At 41.5% G+C, this 27,760-nt stretch overlaps 2 protein-coding genes across 2 annotated transcripts in view; both read left to right on the forward strand.

The window, feature by feature from the left end:
* Positions 1–2,363: 2,363 nt before the first annotated feature.
* opa3 (outer mitochondrial membrane lipid metabolism regulator OPA3) lies at positions 2,364–6,153 on the forward strand. Its single transcript, XM_024142203.2, has 2 exons — positions 2,364–2,546; positions 5,043–6,153. The coding sequence occupies exons 1-2, from the start codon at positions 2,405–2,407 to the stop codon at positions 5,453–5,455; spliced, it is 555 nt and encodes a 184-aa protein (XP_023997971.1). The 5' UTR covers positions 2,364–2,404; the 3' UTR covers positions 5,456–6,153.
* Positions 6,154–11,934: 5,781 nt separating this feature from the next.
* Positions 11,935–27,760, forward strand: part of LOC112075177 (heterogeneous nuclear ribonucleoprotein U-like protein 1) — a 36,354-nt gene continuing 20,528 nt past the window's right edge. The window contains exons 1-6 of the mRNA XM_070440791.1: positions 11,935–12,038; positions 12,568–12,905; positions 14,725–14,940; positions 15,285–15,582; positions 22,965–23,038; positions 25,586–25,626. Coding sequence (XP_070296892.1) covers positions 12,602–12,905; positions 14,725–14,940; positions 15,285–15,582; positions 22,965–23,038; positions 25,586–25,626 — 933 coding nt within the window. The 5' untranslated portion in view covers positions 11,935–12,038; positions 12,568–12,601. The remainder of the gene's footprint in view (positions 12,039–12,567; positions 12,906–14,724; positions 14,941–15,284; positions 15,583–22,964; positions 23,039–25,585; positions 25,627–27,760) is intronic.

Here is a 27,760-nt window from a genome sequence, read left to right on the forward strand (position 1 = left end):
ATGGTGGATGGAGTGGTCTGAGCACCGCGACTGACCCGTATGGTGGATGGAGTGGTCGGTACACGCGACTGGCCCGATTGTGGGATGGATGGTCGGTACACGCCGACTGACCCGTATGGTGGATGGAGTGGTCGGAGCACGCCGACTGACCCGTATGGTGGATGGAGTGGTCGGAGCACGCCGACTGACCCGTATGGTGGATGGAGTGGTCGGAGCACGCCGACTGACCCGTATGGGTGATGGAGTGGTCGGTACAGCCGACTGACCCGTATGGTGGATGGAGTGGTCGGTGACGCAGCGACTGCCGTATGGTGGATGGAGTTGTCGGAGCACGCCGACTGACCCGTATGGTGGATGGAGTGGTCGGAGCACGGCGATCTGACCCGTATGGTGGATGGAGTGGTCGGTACACGTCGACTGACCCGTATGGTGGATGGAGTGGTCGGTACACGCCGACTGACCCGTATGGTGGATGGAGTGGTCGGTACACGCCGACTGACCCGTATGGTGGATGGAGTGAGGAAGCCCATTTCATCCTTTATTTTGTTCTTTGAAGAAGAGTCTCTCCTTTCACACGTATGTTTGGGTTATGTGACATACCCTGTACACGCCTTCATGCCCAAACCCTTTTGCAGTGTGACACATTTAAAATATTTGAACATGAGTCAAGTGTATGTAGACAGGAGGAGTATCGATAGCCCAATATTGGACTAAAGCAGCCTAACTTTACTCCTTAGTCCAAGGACCTTACACGTTCTGTTTAAAGGGCAAATTGGCTCCGGAAGCCAAATCAGCCAAATACTCCCATCGAAACATGAATCGATTCTCAATTGCCATACGGTTCTAGAAAACATAAATCCCTCTACTTCCATTTCTCATTAAAAATAATTTCACAAAATGCAAAATACACACTTACCGCTCACTGTTTTAACCCGTTTTAACAGTTGCGGCAGACAGTATTTTTCAGTGTTTTGTCTTGTCTGTTTTCAGTAAATAAGAGCTGTAACATCGGAAAACAAAATGGCCGTCTGGGAACCCTAACCCTGTAAAAGGTGTGTATCAATTCAACCTTTTTCTCGCTGATATGAAAGATAAGGTTCTTATGATTCCAAATCCAGACCGCAAGCGATGTGTGTTAATGTTTAAACCAAGTGTTGGGGCTCTTTAAAAAAAAAAAAAACTCCACCGTACAGAAGACGCCTTTTTCGTCCAATGACTCTTATGTGTGATGTAAAAGAACTGAAAGTCATGACCACTGGCTAGAGAATTATATACGAGGTGAGACGGAAATGCTGTGGTGGCGAACGTGCGCCACAGTTCCTGTCCTGTTAGGGTGAAGGACACACAGGTGTGGCAAGATTAAGGCCTGTCCAGCGTGTCTCCCTCTCCGCAGGTGCTGAGAAGAGCGGAGGAAGGGAGTAACGGTGAAGAAACCATGGTAGTTGTATTATTATTAAAGACTCCAGTAAATGTTCCTCACCAACAGGATCCTGACATGTTGCATGTTAAAAAACGTGCACTTTGTATCGTTTATTTCATTGGTTCTAAAACTGCACGGAGCAAATAAAGAGGAAATCGGAGAAAATAAGCATCGTTGTTTAGTGCGGCTGATTTTTGGTGGGGGGGGGGGGACTCAGGGATTTTACAGCAGAGGCATTACAAGGAATCCTATCAATGAATGTTCAGTCTGTATTTTGTTTTCGGATGTCTGAGTGGATTAAAAAAAGTTTTTGTTTATTTCCGTTTTCTGTTTTGGAGTTCCCCCATCCAGTAGGGTGCGGCAACTCACCTTTTCCGGTGTATTCAGCCCTAAAGCACGACCAAAGAAGAGTTTCCTTGGTTTTGGTGGCAGCTGCAGAGAGGTATTTGGGTGTGTGAGACTTGACGTGAGAATAATTACAGGGTGTGTCCCATCCTTTCAAATTCTTTTTTTTAAACTAGGAAAGTCAGTTAAGAACAAATTCTTATTTACAATGACGGCCAACAACGGCCAAACCCGAACGACGATGTGCCAATTGTGTGCCGCCCTATGGGACTCCCAATCACGGCCGGTTGTGATACAGCCTGGATTCAAACCAGGGTGTCTGTTGTGACGTTTCAAGCACTGAAATGCAGTGCCTTAGACCGCTGCGCCACTCGGGAGCCCAGGTAGGACCAAGGTTGGCCTGAGGTAGGACTAAATAGATTGAAATAGTGGAGTAGGGTGGTGTTATTTTGAATTTTATAATTTATTTTGTGAGTGTTGTGTTAGGGTATTTGTTTATTTTATTTATTATTACATTTTTTTCAAGCAAAGTATAAGGGAGTTGTACTCCAGTCTAGTAGGTGGTGCTAATTCAACATTTATTGGATGCCAACCGCCGTTAAACCACACCGAAGAAGAAGAAGAAGTGTTTCCGTTAAGATGGCTGTCGGTGCCTTCCCCATCGCCAAGCTCCTCTACCTCGGTGTACGGCAGCTCAGCAAGCCCGTGGCCAACAAGCTCAAGGCTGGGGCTCTCCGGAGCGAGTTCTTCAAGACATATGTTTGTCTTCCACCGGGACAGAGTAAGTCATTTAGGTTTCATTGAAGCTACGGGCTGAGTGGTTCTGTTAAACGGGAGGTTGGGGAGAGTCGAAGGACGGGAGCGTCATGTAATAGTTAACCAATAGAATTCACCTGTCACTGCCGCTAGGCCAATAGTTTACATGGGAATGGTCGTGAAGAACGCCCATTTGTGACTTTTGGTGATTGAAATAGAAATGGTCCAATGATACGGTAGATACGTCAGTCAGGAGGATTATCCAGCGAACCATGTAGCCAATTGGAGCGCGTTAAAATTAATGAGTGCCGGACTTTGTTCGTTTGTCATTGAGGTTGTCTGTAGGAAATGAAATGTTAAGTGCTTTTTTTTTGCCATTATTACGAATGAAATGTAACATTTTACATTACAGCGACCTCCAGCAGTAGTATTACGCTATTAGCTATGTCACTATAGATAAAAAGAGTTTGATCTGAGTACAGATAATGTTGCATGGCTACCGTTGTCGCCTCCTCTTTCTCTGGGTGTTATTGGCAGTTGGCATCCAACGTTATAGTATATTATCTCCACCTACTGTACTAGAGCGCCGCTGCCTCCCGCCTGTGTACTGGAGGCCTAGCTTAAACATGAACCAATATAGAGGGGTTCCTACAGATGCAGGAATGACCTGAATTGCGTGCTGCAGTTTCACCCTTCTACTTTGGATGAGCCATGTTTACAACCTCTTGTTATTGTCTCTGTGAAGTTTTGAGTTTATCTAGTGAACACCCCTGTAACTGTATCACAGATAGAACAAGGAGACAGATGTTTCACCGATTTGTTTTGAATAAATCTGAAGCATTTTCCGGTTGGAATTTCCACTCCCCCACCATATATGGTGAGGAGAAGGAAGCCCCGTGGCTGGCGTTGGGAGAGTATGGCGTGAGATGGAACTGGGCTGACATTCTGTTGATTTTCTTCTCGTAGAAGAAAACGCCTGCTCTTAAAGTTTTCTGTTACGAACAAAGTGCACTAAGTTTTGTAGACGTGACCTTTTGCCCAAAGTTTAAATGGCGTTGTTTACAAGGTGTGCAAGGGCTCGAATTGAGTTATTACACACGCGAACTACAGGGGAAGTAAATGGATACAAGCTAGGAAGCACCAATAGGATCTCATTAGGTTGTTATACACACTAAGCTTCATTTACTCACATTGAAAACACAGATGTACTATCTTGGGTTAGTTATAAATATCTTTGGCGGCGTTTGGTTCTTACAACTGTATAGTTGATACATGGTCTGGGCAGACCATAATGCTGGGATACCAGCGACTGACCACCCGTTGTTGGCAGGGGTAGTTAGCCTAAGAATGGACTCAAAGGAGCTCAATGTTATTCTTTATAGTCCAAGGACCTTATATTTTCTGTCAGAAGTGAATTGGCTCTCTGGTAGGCAAAACAGCCAAATACTCCCATCTGAATCGATTCTCAATTATGGTACGGTTCTAGAACTAAAGCCCTCCTACTTTCATATCACATCAGTTGCCGCCAACAGTATTTATTTTCAGTAGCTAGGTTTCTATCCAAATGGTGACCGATTATTCTTGTGAATATTCTAAAATCCGCCTTAAGAAAATATGCCGATGTTTCCCACCAGTGGTGTATTTGCACCAAACTGACTTGTTGCGGATAAAAGGCAGAGCGTGATGATGTAGTGCACACAGAATGTACTTTTTCACTTAAGTTGTCATCGTCATCACCATGCACTGTCATCACCATACACTGTCATCGTCATCACCATACACTGTCATCATCGTCATCACCATACACTGTCATCATCGTCATCACCATACACTGTCATCGTCATCACCATACACTGTCATCACCATACACTGTCATCACCATACACTGTCATCGTCATCACCATACACTGTCATCACCATACACTGTCATCATCGTCACCACCATACACTGTCATCATAATCTGTAGCTGAATAAATTGATTGCTTTCCTGACCTGTTGTAGTGGGAGGACCACACGTCAATCGCATGACTCCATATTTACTTCAGGGTGGTGGGTGGAGTCCATATTTACTTCAGGGTGGTGGGTGGAGTCCATATTTACTTCAGGGTGGTGGGTGGAGTCCATAAATTTAAACTTCAGGGTGGTGGGTGGAGTCCATATTTACTTCAGGGTGGTGGGTGGAGTCCATATCTACTTCAGGGTGGTGGGTGGAGTCCATATTTACTTCAGGGTGGTGGGTGGAGTCCATATTTACTTTTACAGACACAAAAAGGCCTGTTGGTGTGTCCACAAGTAGACGTCAGCGCGTCACACAGCGCTACCAAAACAAAGATCTACGCAAGAGGCATTAATCACTCGATACAAAACATGGATTTACTATATTTTTTAATGAATTTTCTCAGCGCCCCCCTGAATAAATATCAGCCTGTGAGTCGCTGGGCTTTAACCTGGCTTTTACGGTCTTACCACCTGTTGTATAAAGTAGTAATGGCACCGGTTCTCTCTTCCCTCCCGTTCTAGTTTACCACTGGGTGGAGATGAGGACCAAGATGAGGATCATGGGTTTTCGGGGTTCCACCATCAAGCCCCTGAACGAGGAGGCGGCAGCAGAGCTGGGTGCAGAGCTGCTGGGGGAGGCCATCATCTTCATCGTCGGAGGAGGGTGTATGATCCTAGAGTACAGTAGACAGGCGGCCAACTCTAAGAGGAAGGAAGAAGAGCTGAGTCACACCATTGGCAGTCTGCAGACACAGATAGGAGAGCTGACCTTGAACGCAGAGACACTGGATGCCAGGCTAAGAGAGGTCAACAGGCTGCTGCTCTCCTTACCACCTCCAACCCTAGCACCGTCTGCTCCTGCTACCACGCAAGTTCCTGTTTCGGATCCTGCTACCACTCTGGCTTCCTCTTCTGTGGATCCCAGTCAAAAGTGATACCTGTGTAATTTCTGAAATATAGCCTGGTGGTCGCCAGATCTGTTTTTGTCTTTAGCCAAGTTCTCGCTCATGTCATAACTAGCCTTTTCATATCTGGCTCTCTCAATGTAGTGTTGTCAGACGAGACTAAAGTCCTACACACACACTCTGCAAACGGAGCGACGGAGATCCGTTTGTATTGATTCCTGCTTACTTTTGTGAGGCTGACGTTTTGGAATGGACCGTATACGACGCTCTGTTTGCGTCGTATATGTGTGTGTAGAGTCCTTTCCGTCTAGGTTTATGATGCCACACGATTCAGTTGTTGGCTAAAACAGACACAGATCTCTGTCCACCAGGTTATGTCTGTTAATGAAAGGACTGTGAAGCTTATCGTATGCTTCCCAGATGAAACAGTTTGTGCATATATTATGATGTTTGCTTTGGTCTTTGGCAGGTGTTTTTTTTTTTTTTTTTCTTTTTTTCGGGTGTTAATTTTTTATTCTTGAGGCAAGTCTATGTTCGGTACTCCTAGTAGTAGTACTCCTAGTAGTAGTACTCCTAGTAGTAGTACTCCTAGTAGTAGTACTCCTCGTAGTAGGAACTATTGACGGGATTCTTCAATGAAATGTTAGTCATTCAACAATTAGCCTCTGCTGAGATGTTTCAGGAGAAATGGAAAGAGGGCATTATTAACAAAGCAAAACCATCTCATCTCTGCCTCCATTTTCCTGAATTGGTTGACCAGTGCAGAAGAGAACCTGCCCTGACACTGTTCTATTCTCCTGGTCAAGACCCGGGATGTAGTTTCAGGCCTTTCTTTGACAGCTGCTATGTTCGGTGTTCAACGAGGGAACGACTAGTTTTCATGCACATGTTTTCACTGAGAAATACTGCACTAAACATCTGTTAGATTGGGGAAATTGTGCATCTAAGACTTCCTCTGCAAAAAAATGTCAACATTTCTTTACAGATTTCTTGATTTCTCAGATTAATTTGAACTGTTTTGAGGGAAGTGCTGGAGCAATGATTCGCTGTCATATAGTGTATTCATTTGTTGGTGGGGGGGGGTTCAATGCTTTATTTAACACTGAACAAAAATATTTAAAAAAGCGCAACATGTAAAGTGTTCACCCCATGCTTCATGAGCTGAAATAAAAAATCCCCCATATTTTTCCATACACACAAAGCTTATTTCTCTAAAATGTTGTGTGCAGTTTTGTTTACATCCCTGTTAGTGAGCGTTTCTCGTTTGCTAAAATTAATCTATCCACCTGACAGGTGTGGCATATCAAGAAGCTGATTTTAAACGGCATGATCATTACACAGGTGCACCTTGTGCTGGGGACGTTAAAAGGCCACTTTTTAAAACGTGCCGTTTTGTCACAAAACACAATGCAACACATGTTTTGAGGGAGTGTGAAATTGGCATGCTGACTGCAGGAATGTCCACCAGAGCTGTTGCCAGACTATTGAGTGTTAATTTATCTACCATAAACTGCCTCCAATATTTATTTATTTTAGATTATTTGGCGGCACGTCCAACCGGCCTCACAACTGCACACCACGTTTAACCACGCCAGTCCAGGACCTCCATATAAGGCTTCTTCACCTGCGGGATTTTCTGAAGTGGGGTGCTGAGGAGTATTTCTTTCTGTAAATAAAGCCCTTTTTCTGGGGCAAAACTCATTCTAATTGGCTGGGCCTGCCTCCCCAGTGGGCCTGGCTGCCAAGTGGGGATGCCTATGCCCACCCATGGCTGTACCCTTGCTCAGTCTTGTGAAATCCATAGATTAGGGCCTAATTAATTTATTTCAATTGACTGATTTCCTTATATGAACTGTAACTCAGTAAAATCTTTGAAATTGTTAAATGTTATGCATTTTTTTTAAATTTTTGTTCAGTATAATATATATATATATATACACTACTCCACGGCCTGGACAAGGGGAACTGTTTCAACATATCACATTTCAGTGGTTGAAATGAAGCACCTATATTGAACAGTGATTGGTTTGGCTTGGTGATAGTAATAGAGTGACTGCATGGGGATCTATTATGCTTAGACTAGGAGGAGACCATGTGACCTGACCATGTGACCTGACCAGGAAACACTGGCCCTATATGACAGTGTTTCCCTCCTCCAGTACCTCCACTAATCTTTGTTGTTGGCCCAGATGACAAATTCCCCCGATTCAACTAATTGAGGACTTGATGAAGTTGAATCGGATGTGCTTGTTTGTGGCTACAACAACAATGTGTTCTGTTGTAGGACTGGAGGTGGGAAACGCTGCTATATGGGTACCAGTGGTGGAAAAAGTACTAAAATCTCATTCTGTAGTAAAAGTGAAGATATTTTAATAGAAAATTACTCAAGTAAAATTGTCATCCAGTAAAATACTACTTGAGTAAAAGTATTTGGTTTTAAATATACTTAAGTATCAAATGTAAATGTAGTTGCTAAAATATACTTAATAAGTATCAAAAGTAAAAGTATGAATAATAAAAAATGTCCTTTATATTAAGAAAACCAGATGGCACAATCTTCTTGTTTTTTTATTTTCGCATAGCAAGGGTCACATTCCAACACTCAGACATCATTTAAAAACAAAGCATTGGTGTTTAGTGAGTCCACCAGATCAGAGGCAGTAGGGATAACCAGGGATGTTCTCTGTTTAGTGAGTCCGCCAGATCAGAGGCAGTAGGCATAACCAGGGATGTTCTCTGTTTAGTGAGTCCACCAGATCAGAGGCAGTAGGGATGACCAGGGATGTTCTCTGTTTAGTGAGTCCACCAGATCAGAGGCAGTAGGGATGACCAGGGATGTTCTCCGTTTAGTGAGTCCACCAGATCAGAGGCAGTAGGGATGACCAGGGATGTTCTCTGTTTAGTGAGTCCNAGATCAGAGGCAGTAGGGATGACCAGGGATGTTCTCTGTTTAGTGAGTCCTCCAGATCAGAGGCAGTAGGGATGACCAGGGATGTTCTCTGTTTAGTGAGTCCACCAGATCAGAGGCAGTAGGGATGACCAGGGATGTTCTCTGTTTAGTGAGTCCTCCAGATCAGAGGCAGTAGGGATGACCAGGGATGTTCTCTTGATAAGTATGCGAATTGGACCATTTTCTGTAATGCTAAGCATTCAAAATTTACTTTTGGGTGTCAGGGAAAATTTATGGAGTAAAAAGTACAGAATTTTCTTTAGGAATGTAGTGGAGTAAAAGTCAAAAATATAAATGGTAAAGTACAGATAACCCCCAAAAACGACTTAAGTACTTTCCACCACTGATGGGTGCTTTGAACCAGTATATGACACAGGGGAAACTAACTGGCAATAATATTTGCTGACTTGAAAATTTGAAATTTGTACATTTAGCTACATCAAATTTTGCCCACCTTCTCCAAGTACAACAGAGCTTTACTATGGTTCTGTCTAGATGGGATACAGACTTTTAGGTGGGATACAGACTTATGAAAAGGGTTAGCTAAAATGCTCTCCTAGCCTGCTATGAAAAGTCACTTCCTGGTTGTAGCTGTACGCCATCTTGTCCAGGGTTTTCCCAAACTCTTTTTTTGTTGCCATAGCTCTACACAGCTGATTCAAATAATCAACGAATCATCAAGCTTTGATCAGTTGGATCAACTGTGTAGTGTTAGGCGGGCAAAAACCAAAATGTGCATCCATTGGGGTCCTGAGGACCTTGGGAAACGTTGATCTAGTCACAACCCTGTATTATTGTCTTGACTCACTGTGTGAATCCCTTCCCTAGTTGGTGATGTACTGTGACATGTGTAAAATAAATTGCTGGAAATTAATGAGTATAAAATATAAAGTGAAATTTACTAATCATGTGTTCTCTGCAGTTTATTGTTATAAAACTGTACAATATTGCTTAGATTTGAAAAAATTATCCAAGGCCTAAAATGGTGGGTATGTTCGACGATTGGCCAGAAGATGGAGGTAGTGCGTGTGTTGTTGATGACATCCGCTATCTGCAGTGTTGCCATGTTTGCGGTTTCCGGCTAAATTTGGCCCGTTTGAAAACGAAGTCGCGGGTGGAAAAGAATTGGTTGAGGGATTTTGGGCTATTTCTAAGTTGCACCACGTCTGCCATGGCATTTCTCTTAAAAACATATATTTAACTGTGACCTGCTGCTGACTGTCATATTTACTGTTCACTTTTTATTGTTTATTTCACTTGCTTTGGCAATGTGAACATATGTTTCCCCATGCCAATAAAGCCCCTTGAATTGAAATTGAATTGGGTGGTGGGGAGGGCGGGAGGGGGGTGTGTTGAGAGAGCACGACAGCTATTGGCCGAGTCAGTTGAGAAAACAGCACACGGATGTTGTGACAACTTTCTACCAGTTTTAGGTAGGCTATTTAGATTGTCATTATGGAGACATCTATTTCAAACACGTTTTCCGTAAAAAACAACAACGCTAGAACTGACGCACATCCATAAATAATGGCGACAAAGCACTGGAAAACGACTTTGGGCGCACTAGAGCGCATGACATACATTGGTTAGGAGGTGGTTTAAACTACATTCTAATGTTGACTTTGCTTAAAGAAAACGGTATCAAGCGACGTGTTTTATGCATGCTCAGTTCTTAGGTCTCGGCGGGCTTCCGGAGTGGACATTTAACATAGAAGTTATGGAACTCTCTCACGTGGTTCTTTTTATGGGGGAAAATCCTGAATGAAACTGATATTAAATGTGGAGAATGATCCATTTGCCTCCGTTGGCCATCAAGTAGCCTATTAATATTTATACAATTTTAGGCTACCATTTGATACAATAAATATGTTGAAATTACGATATCTATGGAGTCATTGCAAATCAATGTCAGTCTACCTGGAGCTGTCGATCCTATTTAATAAATAGGCTATAACTTAGCCTTATGTTAGTATGCAATTATTAATGGACATGTTTCGTTAATTCAATTGTACGTTTTCAAAGCTCTATCGCAATTGTCGATCAGTTAGAACGCATTAGATTGACGGTGACAGTCATATTAGGCTACAAGTAAAACAAAAACAGAAACACTGCCTGTTGTTGACAAGCATATTCAGTATATATACATATTATTAATATTTAATTCAGTGATTGAAATTATGACCCCATCCTCAGTAGCCTGTTCAAGCAGCCTATTGGGGGAAACAACTGCTTCTTACCTCGAAATCGCCTCTCTATTCATGTTCAATACTTTCGTCTGTTTGAACAAAGCGAGCTGCTAAATCGTTCAGGTTATATCTTGCCTACATCTTGTCTAGGCTACTGTAGTCTATCTGAAATGTAATCGGGGACTATAGGCTACCTTCCTTTATCCAAGCAAAATTGAATTACGATCATAAACCCAGATTTTAGTCTGTAGCCTATTGAAATGACAAGTCAATCTCGCAAATGGGCCATTTTATAACAGGTTGCAGTCTTAACATCTGGCACATAATAACAGCACAATTGCCAGAAAATAGCCTAACATTAGTTTTCTCTTTATGTTCGTCCAAGTATTTCTTGCGCAGAGATTTTGTGATCCTCTGTCCAACTTTCATCACTCAAACTCCCCTGTCGGATTTGACATCACTCAAACTCCCCTGTCGGAATTTGACATCACTCAAACTCCCCTGTCGAATTTGAACAGATGCGCAAAGGGGATTTATTGATAAACCTGATTCGAGCCCTGAATGCTGATTGGGTGAAATCCGTGGTATATCAGACCATATTTTTTATTTTATTTTAATTTCACCTTTATTTAACTAGGCAAGTCAGTTAAGAACAAATTCTTATTTACAGTGACGGCCTACCAAAAGGCCTCCTGGGATTAAAAAAATAAAAAATAAATACAATATAAATATAGGACAAAACACACATCACAACACTACATAAAGAGAGGCCTAAGACAACAACATAGCAAGGCAGCAACACATGACAACACAACATGGTAGCAACAACATGGTAGAAGGACAAAACATGGTACAAACATTATTGGGCACAGACAACAGCACAAAGGGCAAGAAGAGAGAGAGAACAATACATCACACAAAGCATATACCGGGGTTCTAATTACGTTGGTAACCATTTTATAATAGCAATAAGGCATCCTGGGGGTTTGTGGTATATGGCCAATAAACCACAGCTAATGAATGTAACCAGGCACACTATGTTGCGTCATGCTTAAGAACAGCCCTTAGCCGTGGTATATTGGCCATATACCATACCTCCTCTGGCCTTATTGCTAAATCATAGCAGTCAAACGAGTTAAATTCATCCATTGATGAAAAATGATCTGTCAAGTTTAATAACGTAAAATTATATTTTCTCTTCCGACATATTAAAATTCCTTTATTATGTCATGTCATAGCTCACAATAATTATTAACTTGAGGAAAAACGAATTTTGCTTATCATGTTGATACAACGGTAACATTATGGAAAAGTGCTTTTATTGTATAAATATGGCTACTCTTCTCTTGCGCGGGTTTTGTGTTGTCATTGTAATAGACATTTGAGCTTGACCTGGCAACCTGCGTATCATAAATCCCATTCGAGCAAGCGTCCGTCTGTATTTATAGGCCATTTTGAAGCGGGGCATCAAGCAAAGGTACAAAACTATGTTTTTCATATTTGCTATTTCGCTCTATTTCAAATTTGTATGTGAATATTTGTGTTTGCACGACGATGTATTTGTATCTTTAGCGGAACACTCAAATGCGCAGTGAAGCTTTTTTCCACCGTTGCACAAACCAACTGTCATCGGGCGCAGTGACAGATGTCATCATGCAGCTAGCGTTAGCATTATAGCTAGCGGTACAGTAGCTACATTTAACAACCATAATGTTATTCAGATAATGTAAATGACTGCTATCAATGGAATTATGTTATCGAGGCAGTTTTTCAGTTTATATTTGCGCATTGGCTTGTATCATTGGCTATCATAATCATTTAATAAGCAGTGTTTACAGTGCATCATCCACCTAGCCAGTTGGCTAACAACAGTGCATGGTGCTAATATTAAAGTTGGCGCCAGTTTCATAGTGGACATAGCTATACAGTGCCGCTACGAATTCAACCCGAGGGTGCATTCTGTGCAATGACTTTTATTCATTGAGTTTTGTTTGTTATCTATGCAGAAATATTTAATAGTTGCATAGATCTCCATGCACCATGAGGAGTGCTGAGGTGAAGAAACTGAAAGTGAACGAGCTGAAAGAGGAGCTGCGTCGGCGATCCCTGGACACCAAGGGGCTGAAGGCTGACCTGGTGGAGCGGCTCAAGGCGGCTCTGGAGGCGGAAGCTGCGGAGCCCGGGGGAGCTGCAAGGGGGACACCGGAGCCGGAGCAGGCAACACCGGAGGAGGAGCCGGAGCAGGAGCCGGAGCCGGAGCAGGAGCCGGAGCAGGAGCAGCGGGGAGATGGAGAGGGGGGATTCTCAGCCGGGTTGTTGGGGGATAAAGGATTCCCGAACAAAGGTAGAACTAGACAGACTTCCAATCTGTGCACATGAAATGTCAAGCAGGGAACGTTTCCTTTGAAATATAATGAGGTTTCTGGGGGGTTAAAGTTCTCCGTCACATCGACCGATTTCCGTCATATGGATTCTGGAGAGGTCGTTTTTGAGATCAGTTTAGATCCGCAATAAAATCTCTGTGGGGACCACAGCAGCGCTGAACGCAGACAGCGGTGTGTAGACTACTGTAGCCGCTGGCAAAGTAATTCAAAGCCTATACTTTATCACTCAGGATGTAACTTTTAAGTGCTACTATTTTTGCTATGTTGTTATTAAAACAAAATCAGACAGTAGTTTACCTATTTACCTAGTCGGCTGTTGTGTGTTCTATGATAAATAAATATTACTTTTGACGTGCATTTAAGTTGTGAGAGCCATAGGAGGGAGATATATTTTGACAAACAGTCAACAATTCTTAATGCAATCACGGAAAACGTTTTTGAAAGCAGTTTTGGCCTTTGTTTATGCTTTTTTTTAAAGAGGGGGATACCAATTTTACATGGCTACTGTATTTTGCCCAAGCACTACACCGCTGATTCAAATAATTAAAGCTTAATGATTAGTTGATTATTTGCATAGTGCTAAGGCAAAACAACTAAATGTGCACCTCTTGGTGTCCCAAGGAATTTAGTTTTTTAATTTTTTTAATTTAACCTTTATTTAACTAGGCAAGTCAGTTAAGAACAAAATCTTATTTTACAATGACTGCCTACCCCTGCCAAATCCTCCCCTAACCCGGACGACGCTGTGACAATTGTGCACCTACCTATGGGACTCCCAATCATGGCCGGTTGTGATGCAGCCCTGGATCTAACCAATCCTTCAATTGCTTGTGTGGTATCATTTTACAAATGCAGTTTTTACAACCAGTTTCAAGCATCATTTAGTAGCTGCACAACATAGCTCTTAAAGGGGCAATGACATCTTAAAGGGGCAATGACATCTTAAAGGGGCAATGACATCTTAAATGGGCAATGACATCTTAAAGGGGCAATGACATCTTAAAGGGGCAATGACATCTTAAAGGGGCAATGTCATCTTAAAGGGGCAATGACATCTTAAAGGGGCAATGACATACGTTTGGAAAAGAAACAAAACAAACCCCCAAAAATTTGAGAGGAAGAATTGTAATTATTTATATATTCATATTTATAATAAAATTATAATTATTAAGAATAATAACAATCAGGCACATATGCATGATCCAATATGTTAAAAAGTTAATATAATTTTTAACTATATGTTATGGGACCCATTTCTGGAAGTGGAAATTATATTTTAGATGCTGTCAGCATAATTTTATTTTCATAAATTTTGAAGTAGAATTTCCTTTTAAAAAGTCACCAGAATGGAGCTTCTCAGTCCTTCTACATAAATATTATCCTGGGGAGTACCCCGGAGCTCCTAAGCAAGAGGACTGGAATTGGTCAAACTCGCAGTTGAACATTTTCACTAAAGGCAGGCTGGTCATGACTTTGTTACATTAAAGGGGAGGTTAACATAGCCCCTGACATTAGATCTGAGATCAACATTAGTTTCAGTCATGGAATTTTGTTATGCTTTAACCTCTGGGTACTGTATATTGTTGAGTACATGATAACAGTAGCATGATAATAGTGCATGATAACAGTGCATGATAACAGTGCATGATAACAGTGCATGATAACAGTGCATGATAATATGCAATTATATGCATGATTTTACATTGCAATATTAGCTACCTTGAACGTCAGTAACTTGTTGAATGCTGAAATGGTCTTTGATTTCTTGTGTGTAAATAGATTCTCTAGACATTGGTGCAGGAGGAGCCCCTGGGGAGGAGAGCAGGGGGCTGGAGAGAGAAGAGTCGTCTGATTCTGATCTGGGCTTCAGCGTGCCTGTCTTCACTGCAGACGTCTCTCTCCCTGTCCCTGTTTTCAAGACAGAGGAGACGCAGTCTGAGGAGATCAAATTAGCCCTGGCAGAGCAGCGGCAGGGGCAGTCTGAGAGGAAGCAAGGTAAGATCCCTGGCTATGGTCTTTCCTAGTGAAAATAAGCCTGTGTTTACACAGACAGCCCAATTGTGATATTTTTCCCAATTATTGGCAAAAGAGTCGATCTGATTGGTCAAAATACTAATTAGTGGGGGGAAAAAGATCAGAATTGTGCTGCCAGTCTAAATGCAGCCTAAATGTCCTGAGGGAGGGACCAATATAGGAGGCTTGGCTTTAGTAGTACAGCAGCCCGACATCATGGACATTTTTAATGGGCCTTCCTTTTCCATACAGTCTCTCTACAAGTTCCTCTGACGGACTGTTCCTGTTAGGATCACATGCCAATCACTCTTTATTTGTTGTCCCAGAGTATGAAGTGAAGGTGGAGGTGAAGAAAGAGGATGAGGAGAAAAAGGAGGAAGAGCAGCAACGTGATCAGGAGCAGCCAGACCTGCAGCCGCAGCCAGGGGTGGGGCCAACCGACAAATGGGAGGAGAAGGCGGAGGAGAAGGCGGAGCAGAAGGCGGAGCAGAAAGCGGCGCAAACCAAGATGGAGGAGGGAGACAGACAGGAGGGAGACAGGCAGGAGGGAGACCGACAGGGACGCAAGAGACCACATGACGAGGACCGGGGCAATGGCTACTACGAGCACCGTGACGACAAGAGGTAAGGAGAAGGAAAGCTCAGCTACTGCTGCTGCTGCTATTACTACTACTACTACTATTACTACTACTACTACTACTATTACTACTGCTACTACTACTACTACTACTACTACTGCTACTACTACTACTACTGTACTACTACTACTACTACTACTACTGCTACTACTACTACTACTACTGTACTACTATACTGTTATTACTAACTACTATACTATTGACTACTACATGGCTGGATTACTACTGCTGGACTAATACTAACCTCCTTTTGTTTGTACCGTACTATTTTAAATTACTTCATATCTTTTAACTGTTTTGCCTAACCTTGACTTTATAACCTTACTTAAATTTACTCGACTCTACTCGCGTACTATGCGCTACTACTAAATACTACTACACTGACTGCATACTACTGGAACTATGTTACTACTACCTATGAATACTGCTACTGGACGTGCTAACTTACTGGCTAACTCTATAGTAGTACTCTCTACTTATACTATGACTTGGACTGCTGTAGGCTACTTGTACTACTAGCTACTTGACTGATTACTGGTAACTACTACTTAACTGTACTATCTACGTACTCTGCACTGACTTGTATACTGGAATACTACTGCTCATTACTACTACTACTACTAAAACTGTACTACTGCTACTATTCTACTGCACTAACTCTAGCATGATCTGGTAACTGCTATGACTACTCTATGTCTACTATAGACTACTGACGTAACATCTGATACGTGATTACTACGGTACTAGTCTGACCTCTACAGTCTACTTAACTCACTACTATACTGACTCTGAACTACTAGTTACTAACTGACTACTCTAACTATACTAAACTATGTACTACTACTACTACTATGTACTATCTACTGCTACTACTACTACTACTGACTACTGACTATGACTATACTGCTACTACTACTATATCTATACTAGCTAACTGCTAACTTACTACTACTACTACTACTACTGCTATACTACTACTACTATACTGCTACTATTTCTACTACTACTACTACTACTACTACTACTAGTACTACTAACTACTGTACTGACTTACTGACTGACTATCTACTACGTATATACTCTACTTACTACTACTACGACTTGACTGACTACTGTAGCTACTTACTACTCACTAGTTACCTCTAACTACTACGGACTTGTCTATAACTACTATAGCTTACTACTACTGTATCTACTTACTACTGCTATAACGTACTACTACTACTACTACGTATACTACTGATCTACTGCTTACTGACTACTACTTGCTATACTACTACTACTACTGTACTACTGATCTGACTACTGACTCACTACTACTACTCGCTACTCACTACTATGGTAGCTGACTGGACTGACTCACCGACTGTGTAGCTACTACTACTGTAACCTAGCTATGGCTACTAGGAACTACTACGTAACTGACTGACTAATTACATACTATAGCTACTACTGACTACCTACTGCTGATACTGACGATGACTTACTGACTATTACGACGTGTTACTAACCTACTACTGTTCTAGCTAGCTGAGCTGACTCTATAGTGACTGCTGACTAAACTACTACTACTGTACGAGCTAAGGACTGACTGACTACTTACTATTCATCTGGCTAGCTGATCTACTACTCTACTAACTACTTATCCACTGTAAGTCCATATGACTGGTACTAATTTACTTACTATGACTACTACTACTGACTGCTACTAGATACTACTGACTACTGGTACTACTGACTGTACTACTACGCTGACTACTGACTGACTATGCTACTATAGAACTTTATACTACTATAGCTACTTAGCTGGCTACTGTGCTACTACTGCTTACAAGCTACTGACTGACTACTAATCTGTATGGTAACTATCTGGACTACTTACTACTACTACTAACTGAACTGATGAGCTGACTACTGATACTGTAGGTACTAGCTTAACCTATACTACTACTAATGCTATACTAACTAAATACTACTGATATACTACCTACTCCACTCACTCACTACTGCTCCTACTACTAACTGACGTACTGAGTATCTAACTACTGTGACTGTAACTACTATACTACTACTACTACTACTACGTATAAACTGAACACTGTACTACTACTAGGCTGAATACTACTACTACTACTACTACTGACTTACTACTACTATACTACTACTGCCTACGTACTACTACTGGACTATGACGTGTACACTATCTACTATCTGATCACTGACTACTATTACTACTGTACTACTACTGTAGCTTGAGTTCTACTGCTGACTCTCTGGTACGTACTAATGTAGCTACTACTAGTACTGTAGCTGCTATGTGCTGACTACTGAGCTGACTTACTGGTACTAGCTACTGACCTGTATCTACTACTGTAACTACCTACCCACTGTACGTATACTACTGGGCTACTGACGTAGCGAACTATACTACTACTACTACATCTACTATTATACTGCTAACTATACTATATTACTGAACTACTAGCTGCTGCTACTACTGACTACTGAGCTAGCTACTAGCTACTACTAGCTACTACTAACTTACTAGACTACTGACTATGACTGATTATGGTACTGTACTACTATGGCTACTTAGCTATGTGGCTATCTCGCTATATCCTACTGACTACTCTACTTGCTACTATTACTCCTACTACTCTCACTATCTGTATACTACTGGTATAACTCGTCACTAGCTGACTTAGCTACTGTAAGTCGACTGGCTACTACTAGCTACTACTAAGCTAAAGCTGACTGTGCTACTACTGACTGGCACTGACTACAGCACTGACTACTAGCTATTATGGGAGTAGGTGTATAATACTCCTGACTTGCTCTGACTACTACTGACTACTACAGACTCGTAAGCTAGACTGAAACTGAGCTACTACTAGCTACTACTTAACTGACTACGTACTACTATCGTCGGCTGTGACTGACTGGCTACTGACTAATACTACTACTGTACTTGACGTACACTAACCTACTACTTCTGACTGCTAACTACTCACTACGCTACTTCGACTACATACTACTCTGCTACCTGATTACACTACTAGCTACTGACTACTACACTACGACTTACACTGACACTACTACAACTACTACTCACTACTTACTACTACTTACTACTAACTGTATTACTACTACTACTACTACCTACTACTCGTACTGTACTACTACTGCTACTACACTACTTACTCACTCGTACTACTACTATACTACTGACTACGCTATCGCGCTACTACTACTACTACAGCTACTATTCTACTATCTGCTATACTACTACTACTATACTACTCTAACTATAGCTACTCCTACTACTACTACTGAGCTACTACTACTACTAGCTTATACTAGCTACTACTACTTCTACTCTCTACTAGCTACTGTACGACTACTGGTACTACTACTGAGTGACTCGTACTAGAGCTACCTACTGACAGTGTTATCTACTAGTACTTACTACTGCTATCTACTATGTTTGATTTGACTCTTATCTACCACTTATCTAACTACTACTGACTACTACTACTCACTCACTACTAGCTACTACCAGCTCTACCTACTACTATCTACTGCTAACTACGCTGTCTTACTCAAGGCTATACTACTGCTATGACTACTACTACTACTACGTACTACTCTAACTGCTGACAGCTACACATGCTACTATGTGACTACTACTACACTGCTAACCTTACGTGCACTGCTACTGAGCTATGACTAGCTACTACTAGACTACTGACTGACTACTTATCACTGACTATAACTGACTACTGTACTACTACTGACTATATCTTTACTACTGTACTACTAGCTGCGTAACTACTACTAACTGACTACTACTACTGTACTACTACTACTGCTACTACTACTACTACTACTACTACTACTACTACTACTACTACTACTACTACTGCTGCTGCTGCTACTACTACTACTGCTACTACTGCTACTACTGCTACTGCTACTACTACTACTACTACGACTGCTGCTACTGCTACTGCTGCTGCTACTACCCCTGTACTACTACTGCTACTACTAAATACTTATTTTCCACCATAATTCATGAAAAATCCTACAATGTGATTTTCTGGATTTTTTTTCTCATTTTGTCTGTCATAGTTGAAGTGTACCTATGATAAAAATTACAGGCCTCTCTCATCTTTTTAAGTGGGAGAACTTGCACAATTGGTGGCTGAATTCTTTTTTGCCCCACTGTATATGGCAGGATGATATTGTGATTATTTTCATTAATCCAGTGGGTGTTTGGGAAACTACCATCACATACAGTACCAGTCAAAAGTTTGGACACATCTACTCATTCAAGGGTTTTTCTTTATTTTTACTATTTTCTAATCTACATTGTAGAAGATAATAATAATGAAGACATTAAAACTATGAAATAACACATATGAATCATCTAGTAAGCATAAAAAGTGTTAAAACAAATCAAAATCTATGTTATATTTGAGATTCTTCAAAGTAGCCACCCTTTGCCTTGATATCAGCTTTGTACACTCTTGGCATTCTCTCAACCAGCTTCATGAGTAGTCACCTGGAATGCATTTCAATTAACAGGTTTGCCTGGCTAAAAGTTAATTTGTGGAATTTCTTTCCTCTTTAATGTGTTTGAGCCAATCAGTTGTGTTGTGACAAGGTAGGGGTGGTATACAGAACATAGCCCTATTTGGTTAAAGACCAAGTCCATATTATTGCAAGAACAGCTCAAATAAGCAAAGAGAAACGACAGTCCATCATTATTTTAAGACAGTCAATAAGGGAAAATGTCAAGAACTTTAAAAGTTTCTTCAAGTGAAGTCGCAAAAACCATCAAGCGCTATGATGAAACTGGCTCTCATGAGGACCACCACAGGAAAGGATGACCCAGAGTTACCTCTGCTGCAGAGGATAAGTTCATTAGAGTTACCAGCCCCAGAAATTGCAGCCCAAATAAGTGCTTCACAGAGTTCAAGTACAGACACATCTCAACATCAACTGTTCAGAGGAGACTGTGTGAATCAGACCATCATGTTCGAATTGCTGCAAAGAAACCACTACTAAAGGACACCAATAATAAGAGCCTTGCTTGGGACAAGAAACACGAGCAATGGACATTAGACTGGTGAAAATCTGTCCTTTGGTCTGATGAGTCCAAATTTGCGATTTTTGGTTCCAACCGCCGTGTCTTCGTGAGACGCAGAGTAGGTGAACAGATGATCTCCGCATGTGTTGTTCTCACCGTGAAGCATGGAGGAGGAGTTGTGATGGTGTGGGGGTGCTTTGCTGGTGACACTGTCAATGATTTATTTAGAATTCAAGGCACTCTTAATCAGCATGACTACCACAGCATTCTGCAGCGATATGCCATCCCATCTGATTTGCGCTTAGTGGGACTATAATTTGTTTTTCAACAGTACAATGACCCAGCATACCGTGGCTGTGTAAGGACATTTTGACTAAGAAGGAGAGTGATGGAGTGCTGCATCAGATGACCTGGTCTCCACAATCATCCGACCTCAACCCATTTGAGATGGTTTGGGATGAGTTGGACCGCAGAGTGAAGGACAAGCAGCCAACAAGTACTCAGCATATGTGGGAACTCAGCATATGTGCAAAGCTGTCATCAAGGCAAAGTGGCTACTTTGAAGAATCTAAAATATATTTAGATTTGTTTAACACTTTTTTGGTTACTAAATGATTCCATATGTGTTATTTCATAGTTTTAATGCCTTCACTATTGTTCTACAATGTAGAAAATAGTCAAAATAAAGAAAAACCTTTGAATTAGTCGGTGTGTCAAAACCTTTGACTGGTACTGTAAAGAATACTGCTATGTAACAGCTTTTTCCTAGGTGCACACTGGAATTAAAGGGTAACTACACCAAAAATCAAAATTTTGCAGATTTTTTACTGACCTCAAAAGTGGTTTGATGTGGGTTACGCAATTTTGTTGTTTTTCTATTTATAAAAAAAAAATGATTTAGAGAACGAAAACCTGGGGAAAAAAAGGTTTGGGAAAAAACTAACGGAATCAGACAAAAAGTAAAACCTACCTAATGATACCCAAAATTAAAATATGTAATAATATATAATTCTTAAGACTGATATAACCCTTTTATTCTTTCAATTTAATCTTACATTTATTTTTCAAGATAATGTGAGGTATTTACTTAATTTTGAAGAACATATTTGCACTTCATCTTGCAGTAAAACTGTAAATATGACTTTAATATCAAGAAAAGAAAAGTTTTAATGTTAAAAAGTTTTAATGTTCTCTGACTTAGAAAATAGATTAAAAAGACCTAGACGATATCCACAACAACTAACAAAATACACTGAATTCATACATTTACAGTAATTTAAAATTGTAAAGTCATGTCTTTCTACACAATACCACAACAAATTTCGTTTAAAGTATTCAATAATTTCACTGTGTATTTCTGATGAGATCAAGTCATTAGAATATACCAGAGGCCAACAAATTAGAGCTCAGTCTGCTAAACATGTAGACCCCGCCCGCCGGCTGAGTAAAATAACGTTTTTTAGTCCTAGTAGCTAATAAAAGTGTTTCTTGGCAGTTACTTTTCTAACGAAACCAAAGTGTGAATTGCAGTCACTAAATTGTTGCAGAACTAAAATGCTGTTTAGTTTGGTCAGCTGCGTAATGAAGTTCTGGGTCCACGTGTTAGAAATTAAAAGTTCCAGTTTGTGATGTCTCCAACCTCATAAAAGAAAACTCTCAGGATTCTGCAAAAACAAAATGGAGGCGCCTGACTGGCTACTTTTTCTAACTGGCTGACTACTCTATGTACTTATGGAAAACTCTATACTACTACTGCTAATATTACTACTAATTCTACTACAAATATGAATATTTATACTGCTACTACATCTCTGCCTTAGTCTCTATCTCACCTGGGTCCTGTTCAGTAGATACTAAACGGGGGCAAACCTTTTGAAACAGAGGAGGTAGTAGGTACTACCTTTGCTGCCATAATAATGTTTCTGGTATCATTTCATGCCTACTGAACACAGCCCTGTTGATCCAGTGCTGTGATTGGAGAACTAACCTGTCATTCTTCAGTCCAGTGCTGTGATTGGTGGACTAACCTGTCTATCTTCAGTCCAGTGCTGTGATTGGTGGACTAACCTGTCATTCTTCAGTCCATTGCTGGGATTGTAGGACTAACCTGTCAGTCTTCAGTGCTGTGATTGGAACACTAACCTGTTAGTTTTCAGTCCAGTGCTGTGATTGGAAGACTAACCTGTCAATCTTCAGTTCAGTGCTGTGATTGGAGGACTAACCTGTCAATCTTCAGTTCAGTGCTGTGATTGGAGGACTAACCTGTCAGTCTTGTACAGGTCCCGGTCGCCCCAGCCCCCTGCTGAAGAGGAGGACGAGGACTTTGATGACACTTTGGTGGCTCTGGACACATGTGAGTAACATCTGAGGACTCCAGTTGAAACTAGGTATTCACAGAGGTCATTCATGATTGTGAACGTAGTAACAAAGGTCATACATTGAGCTGCACGATTGCGTTAGCCTCTCCTCGTTGCAGTGACTTTTTATGTCATGGTTTAATGGTTTCCCTTGCCTTAATTTACTTGGTTTTTAAACCGATACCGATTATTGGAGGACCAAAAAAAGCTGATGCCGATTAATCGTCCGATTTTATATATATATTTTTGTAATATTGACAATTACAACAATACTGAATGAACACTTTTATTTTAACTTAATATAATACATCAATAAAACCAATTTAGTCTCAAATAAATAATTAAACATGTTCAATTAGGTTTAAATAATGCAAAAACACATTTGGAGAAGAAAGTGAAAGTGCAATATGTGCTATGTAAAAAAGCTAACGTTTAAGTTCCTTGCTCAGAACATGAGAACATATGAAAGCTGGTGGTTCCTTTTAACATGAGTCTTCAATATTCCCAGGTAAGAAGTTTTAGGTTGTAGTTATTATAGGATTTATAGGACTATTTCTCTCTATACGATTTGTATTTCATATACCTTTGACTATTGGATGTTCTTATAGGCACTATAGTATTGGCAGCCTAATCTCAGGAGTTGATAGGCTTGAAGTCATAAACAGCGCAATGCTTGAAGCACAGCGAAGAGCTGCTGGCAAACGCAGGAAAGTGCTGTTTGACTGAATGCTTACGAGCCTGCTGCTGCCTACCACCACTCAGTCAGACTGCTCTATCAAATATCAAATCAGACTTAAATTATAACATAATAACACACAGAAATACGAGCCTTAGGTCATTAATATGGTCAAATCCGGAAACTATCATTTCGAAAACAAGACGTTTATTCTTTCAGTGAAATACGGAACCGTTCCATATTTTATCTAACAGGTGGCATCCATAAGTCTAAATATTGCTGTTACATTGCACAACCTTCAATGTTATGTCATAATTATGTAAAATTCTGGCAAATTAATTACGGTCTTTGTTTGGAAGAAACGGTCTTCACACAGTTCGCAACGAGCCAGGCGGCCCAAACTGCTGCATATACCCCGACTCTGCTTGCAAGAGAAGTGACACAATTTGCCTAGTTATTATTGCCTGCTAACATGAATTAATTTAAACTAAATATGCAGGTTTAAAAATATATACTTGTGTGTATTGATTTTAAGAAAGGCATTGGTGTTTATGGTTCGGTACATTGGTGCAACGACAGTGCTTTGTTCTCGAATGCCCTTTTGTTAAATCATCACCCGTTTGGCGAAGTTGAAGTAGGCTGTGATTCGATGATAAATTAACAGTCACCGCATTGATTATATGCAACGCAGGACAAGCTAGTTAAACTAGTAATATCATCAACCATGTGTAGTTAACTAGTGATTATGTTAAGATTGATTGTTTTTTATAAGATAAGTTTAATGCTAGCTAGCAACTTGCCTTGGCTCCTTGCAGCACTCGCATAACAGGTGGTCAGCCTGCCACACGGTCTCCTCGTGGATTGCAATGTAATCGGCCATAATCGCAGTCCAAAAATGCAGATTACCGATTGTTATGAAAACTTGAAATCGGCCCAAATTAATCAGCCACGCCGATTAAACGGTCGACCTCTAAATTTGATGTTTCTCTAATTTTGATGTTTATATACATAAAAGAATGTGAACACCCCTTCAAATGAGGGGATTCGGCTATTTCAGCCACACCCGTTGCTGACAGGTGTATTAAAACGAGCACACAGCCATGCAATCTCCATAGACAAACATTGGCAGTAGAATGGCCTTGCTAAAGAGCTCAGTGACTTTCAAGGTGGCACCGTCATAGGATGCCACCTTTCCAACAAGTCATTTTGAAGTAGAAACGTCTAGGAGCAACAACGGCTCAGCCACAAAGTGGTAGGCCACACAAGCTCACAGAACGGGACCGCCGAGTGCTGAAGTGCGTAAAAATCGTCTGTCCTCGGTTGCAACACTCACTACCGAGTTCCAAACTGCTTCTGGAAGCAACATCAGCACAATAACTGTTCATCGGGAGCTTCATGAAATGGGTTTCCATGGCTAAGCAGCCACACACAAGCCTAAGATCACCATGCGCAATGCCAAGCGTCAGCTGGAGTGGTGTAAAGCTCACCGCCATTGGACTCTGGAGCAGTGGAAACGCGTTCTCTGGAGTGATGAATCACGCTTCACCATCTGGCAGCCTGACGGACGAATCTGGGTTTGGTGAATGCCAGGAGAACGCTACCTGCCCCAATGTATAGTGCCAAATGTAAAGTTTGGTGGAGGAGGAATAATGGTCTGGGGCTGTTTTTCATGGTTCGGGCCCCTTAGTTCCAGTGACGGGACTACAGCATACAATGACATTCTAGACGATTCTGTCCCAACTTTGTGGCAAAAGTTTGAGGAAGGCTCTTTCCTATTTCAACATGACAGTGCCCCCCGTGCACAAAGCGAGATGTCACACCCTAATCTTTTTCACCTGTGTTGCCTTGTCTCCTCCTCCCCCACCAGGTGTCCTCTATTTCCCCCATTATCCCCTGCGTTTTCTGTTTGTCAGTTGCCAGTTTGTCTCGTCTTGTCAATCTCTTACCATCATGTTTCCTGTTTCTCTTGCGCTCAACTGTGTATTTACTAGTCTTCCCCGGATCTGACCTTTCTGCCTGTCCTGACCCTGTTTGACCCTGCCTTGGATTTACTAACCGCTGCCTGCCCTCGACCTGCCCTTTGTCTGCACCTTTGTATAATAAATATTGAGCGTATCGGAACTATTCGCCTCCTGTGTGCATCTGGGTCATATCCTGAGTCGTGATACGAGGTCCATACAGAAATGGTTTGTTGAGATCATTGTGGAAGAACTTGACTGGCCTGCACAGAGCCCTGACCTCAACCCCATCGAACACCTTTGGGATAAATTGGAACGCCGACTGTGAGCCAGGACTAATCGCCCAACATCAGTGCCTGACCTCACTAATGCTCTTGTGGCTGAATGGAAGCAAGTCCCTGCAGCAATGTTCCAACATCTAGTAGAAAGCCTTCCCAGAAGAGTGGAGGCTGTTATAACAGCAAAGGGGGGACCAACTCCATATTAATGCCCATGATTTTGGAATGAGGTGTTTGACGAGCAGGTGTCCACATACCCTACATGACCAAAAGTATCTCCTTGTTTGATGTAGGCTCCTGTTTTGCTGATTCTCACTGGTTTTTGCTCTGTAGAACAGGGGATTGTTTTACGAGCACCGCAAAAAAAAAGGGAAATTAATTCACTTAACGTTATGATGATCACTCAGCAAGTAACGATAATGACGCGATACTATGTAAATAACGATAATGACTGATCACAACGTACCGTCCACGATAATGACCGATAAAACTGATGTAAATCAACGCATAACGATGATGATGCGACTACCGTACGTCACGATAATGACCATACATATGTAAATAATGAGTGAAACATTTCCATGACCACCATAGGAGTACAACAATAGTATCTGCTTCTCAGAACAGATTACCACATTATAGCACCATTACAGGAAGTGCACACATGTATACCAGCATTAACAAGATGCTACACATTTTACAGCCATTTTACAGGATGTACACATGTATACACATAACAGGAATGTACACATTAACAGGATGTAACATTTATCACATTAACAGGAATGTCACATTATCACCACACAGTTAACAAGGCTGTAACATCCTATTACACATTAACAGGATGTACACATTTAACAGTGATCACGTACACACATTATACGACATTTAACAGGATTAACACCGTTATACACAGTAACTGCAGGATGTCACATCCTATACAGCATTAAACAGGGATGTTTTACCACTTATACAACATTATCAGGATGTGCACATTATACACATTAGACAGGATGTACATGGTGTTATATCATTTAACAGGATGTCACACTTATACAGCAATTAACAGGACTATTTTGATGAGGGATCATTTTGACTTCACTCACGATAACACTGGCCATGCTGACTTGTCAACCTTGCTAGTGAGCTCTCCGTCTGGCCTCCAAAATGGCACCTCTAGTCCCTAATAGTGCACATGGGCCTTGGTCAAAGAAAGATGCACTATAGTAGGGAATATATGGTTCTATTAGGGCCCTGGTCCTAAAGTAGTGTACCTATTTAGGATAGGGACCTGTCTGCTCTCCCCGTGTCTTCTCTCTTACTGACCTGTCTTCCTCTCCTACTGACCTGTCTGTTCCTCTTCTGACTGACCTGTCTGTCTAGCTCCTACTGACCTGTCTTCTTACGACCCTGTCTGCTCCCTACTGACCTCTCTGTTCTCTCTACTAAACCTGTCTGTCTCTGCTCTACTACGACCTATCTGTCTCTCCTACAAATCTGTCTGTCTCTCTACTTAACTACCTGTCTGTCTTCCTTACTAATTCTGTCTGCCTCTCATAACCTTGTCGCTGTCTCTCCTACGTAACTGTCACTCTCTCGTACTAACTATCCTCCTACTACGTCCCCCTAATAACTGTCTCTGTCGTACCTTACCTTCCACCTGTCTGTCTCTCTAACCTCATCCTGCTCCTTGCTCTGTTCTAGTCTTCCGACTCGCCTGTCTCTTCCCTATCTCGACGCTGTCTGTCCTTCCTCGCTACTGACCTGTCTGTTCTCTCTTACTGACGCTGTCTGTCTCTCCTACTA

Source organism: Salvelinus sp. IW2-2015, unplaced genomic scaffold, assembly GCF_002910315.2.
Source record: "Salvelinus sp. IW2-2015 unplaced genomic scaffold, ASM291031v2 Un_scaffold3016, whole genome shotgun sequence".
Lineage (NCBI taxonomy): Eukaryota > Metazoa > Chordata > Actinopteri > Salmoniformes > Salmonidae > Salvelinus > Salvelinus sp. IW2-2015.

Excerpts from the sequence above, each read along its gene's own strand:
- opa3 (XM_024142203.2), top strand. The coding sequence starts at position 2,405 with ATGGCTGTCGGTGCCTTCCCCATCGCCAAGCTCCTCTACCTCGGTGTA. Across the intron at positions 2,547-5,042 it reads TTGTCTTCCACCGGGACAGA|TTTACCACTGGGTGGAGATG; the intron begins GTAAGTCATTTA and ends CTCCCGTTCTAG.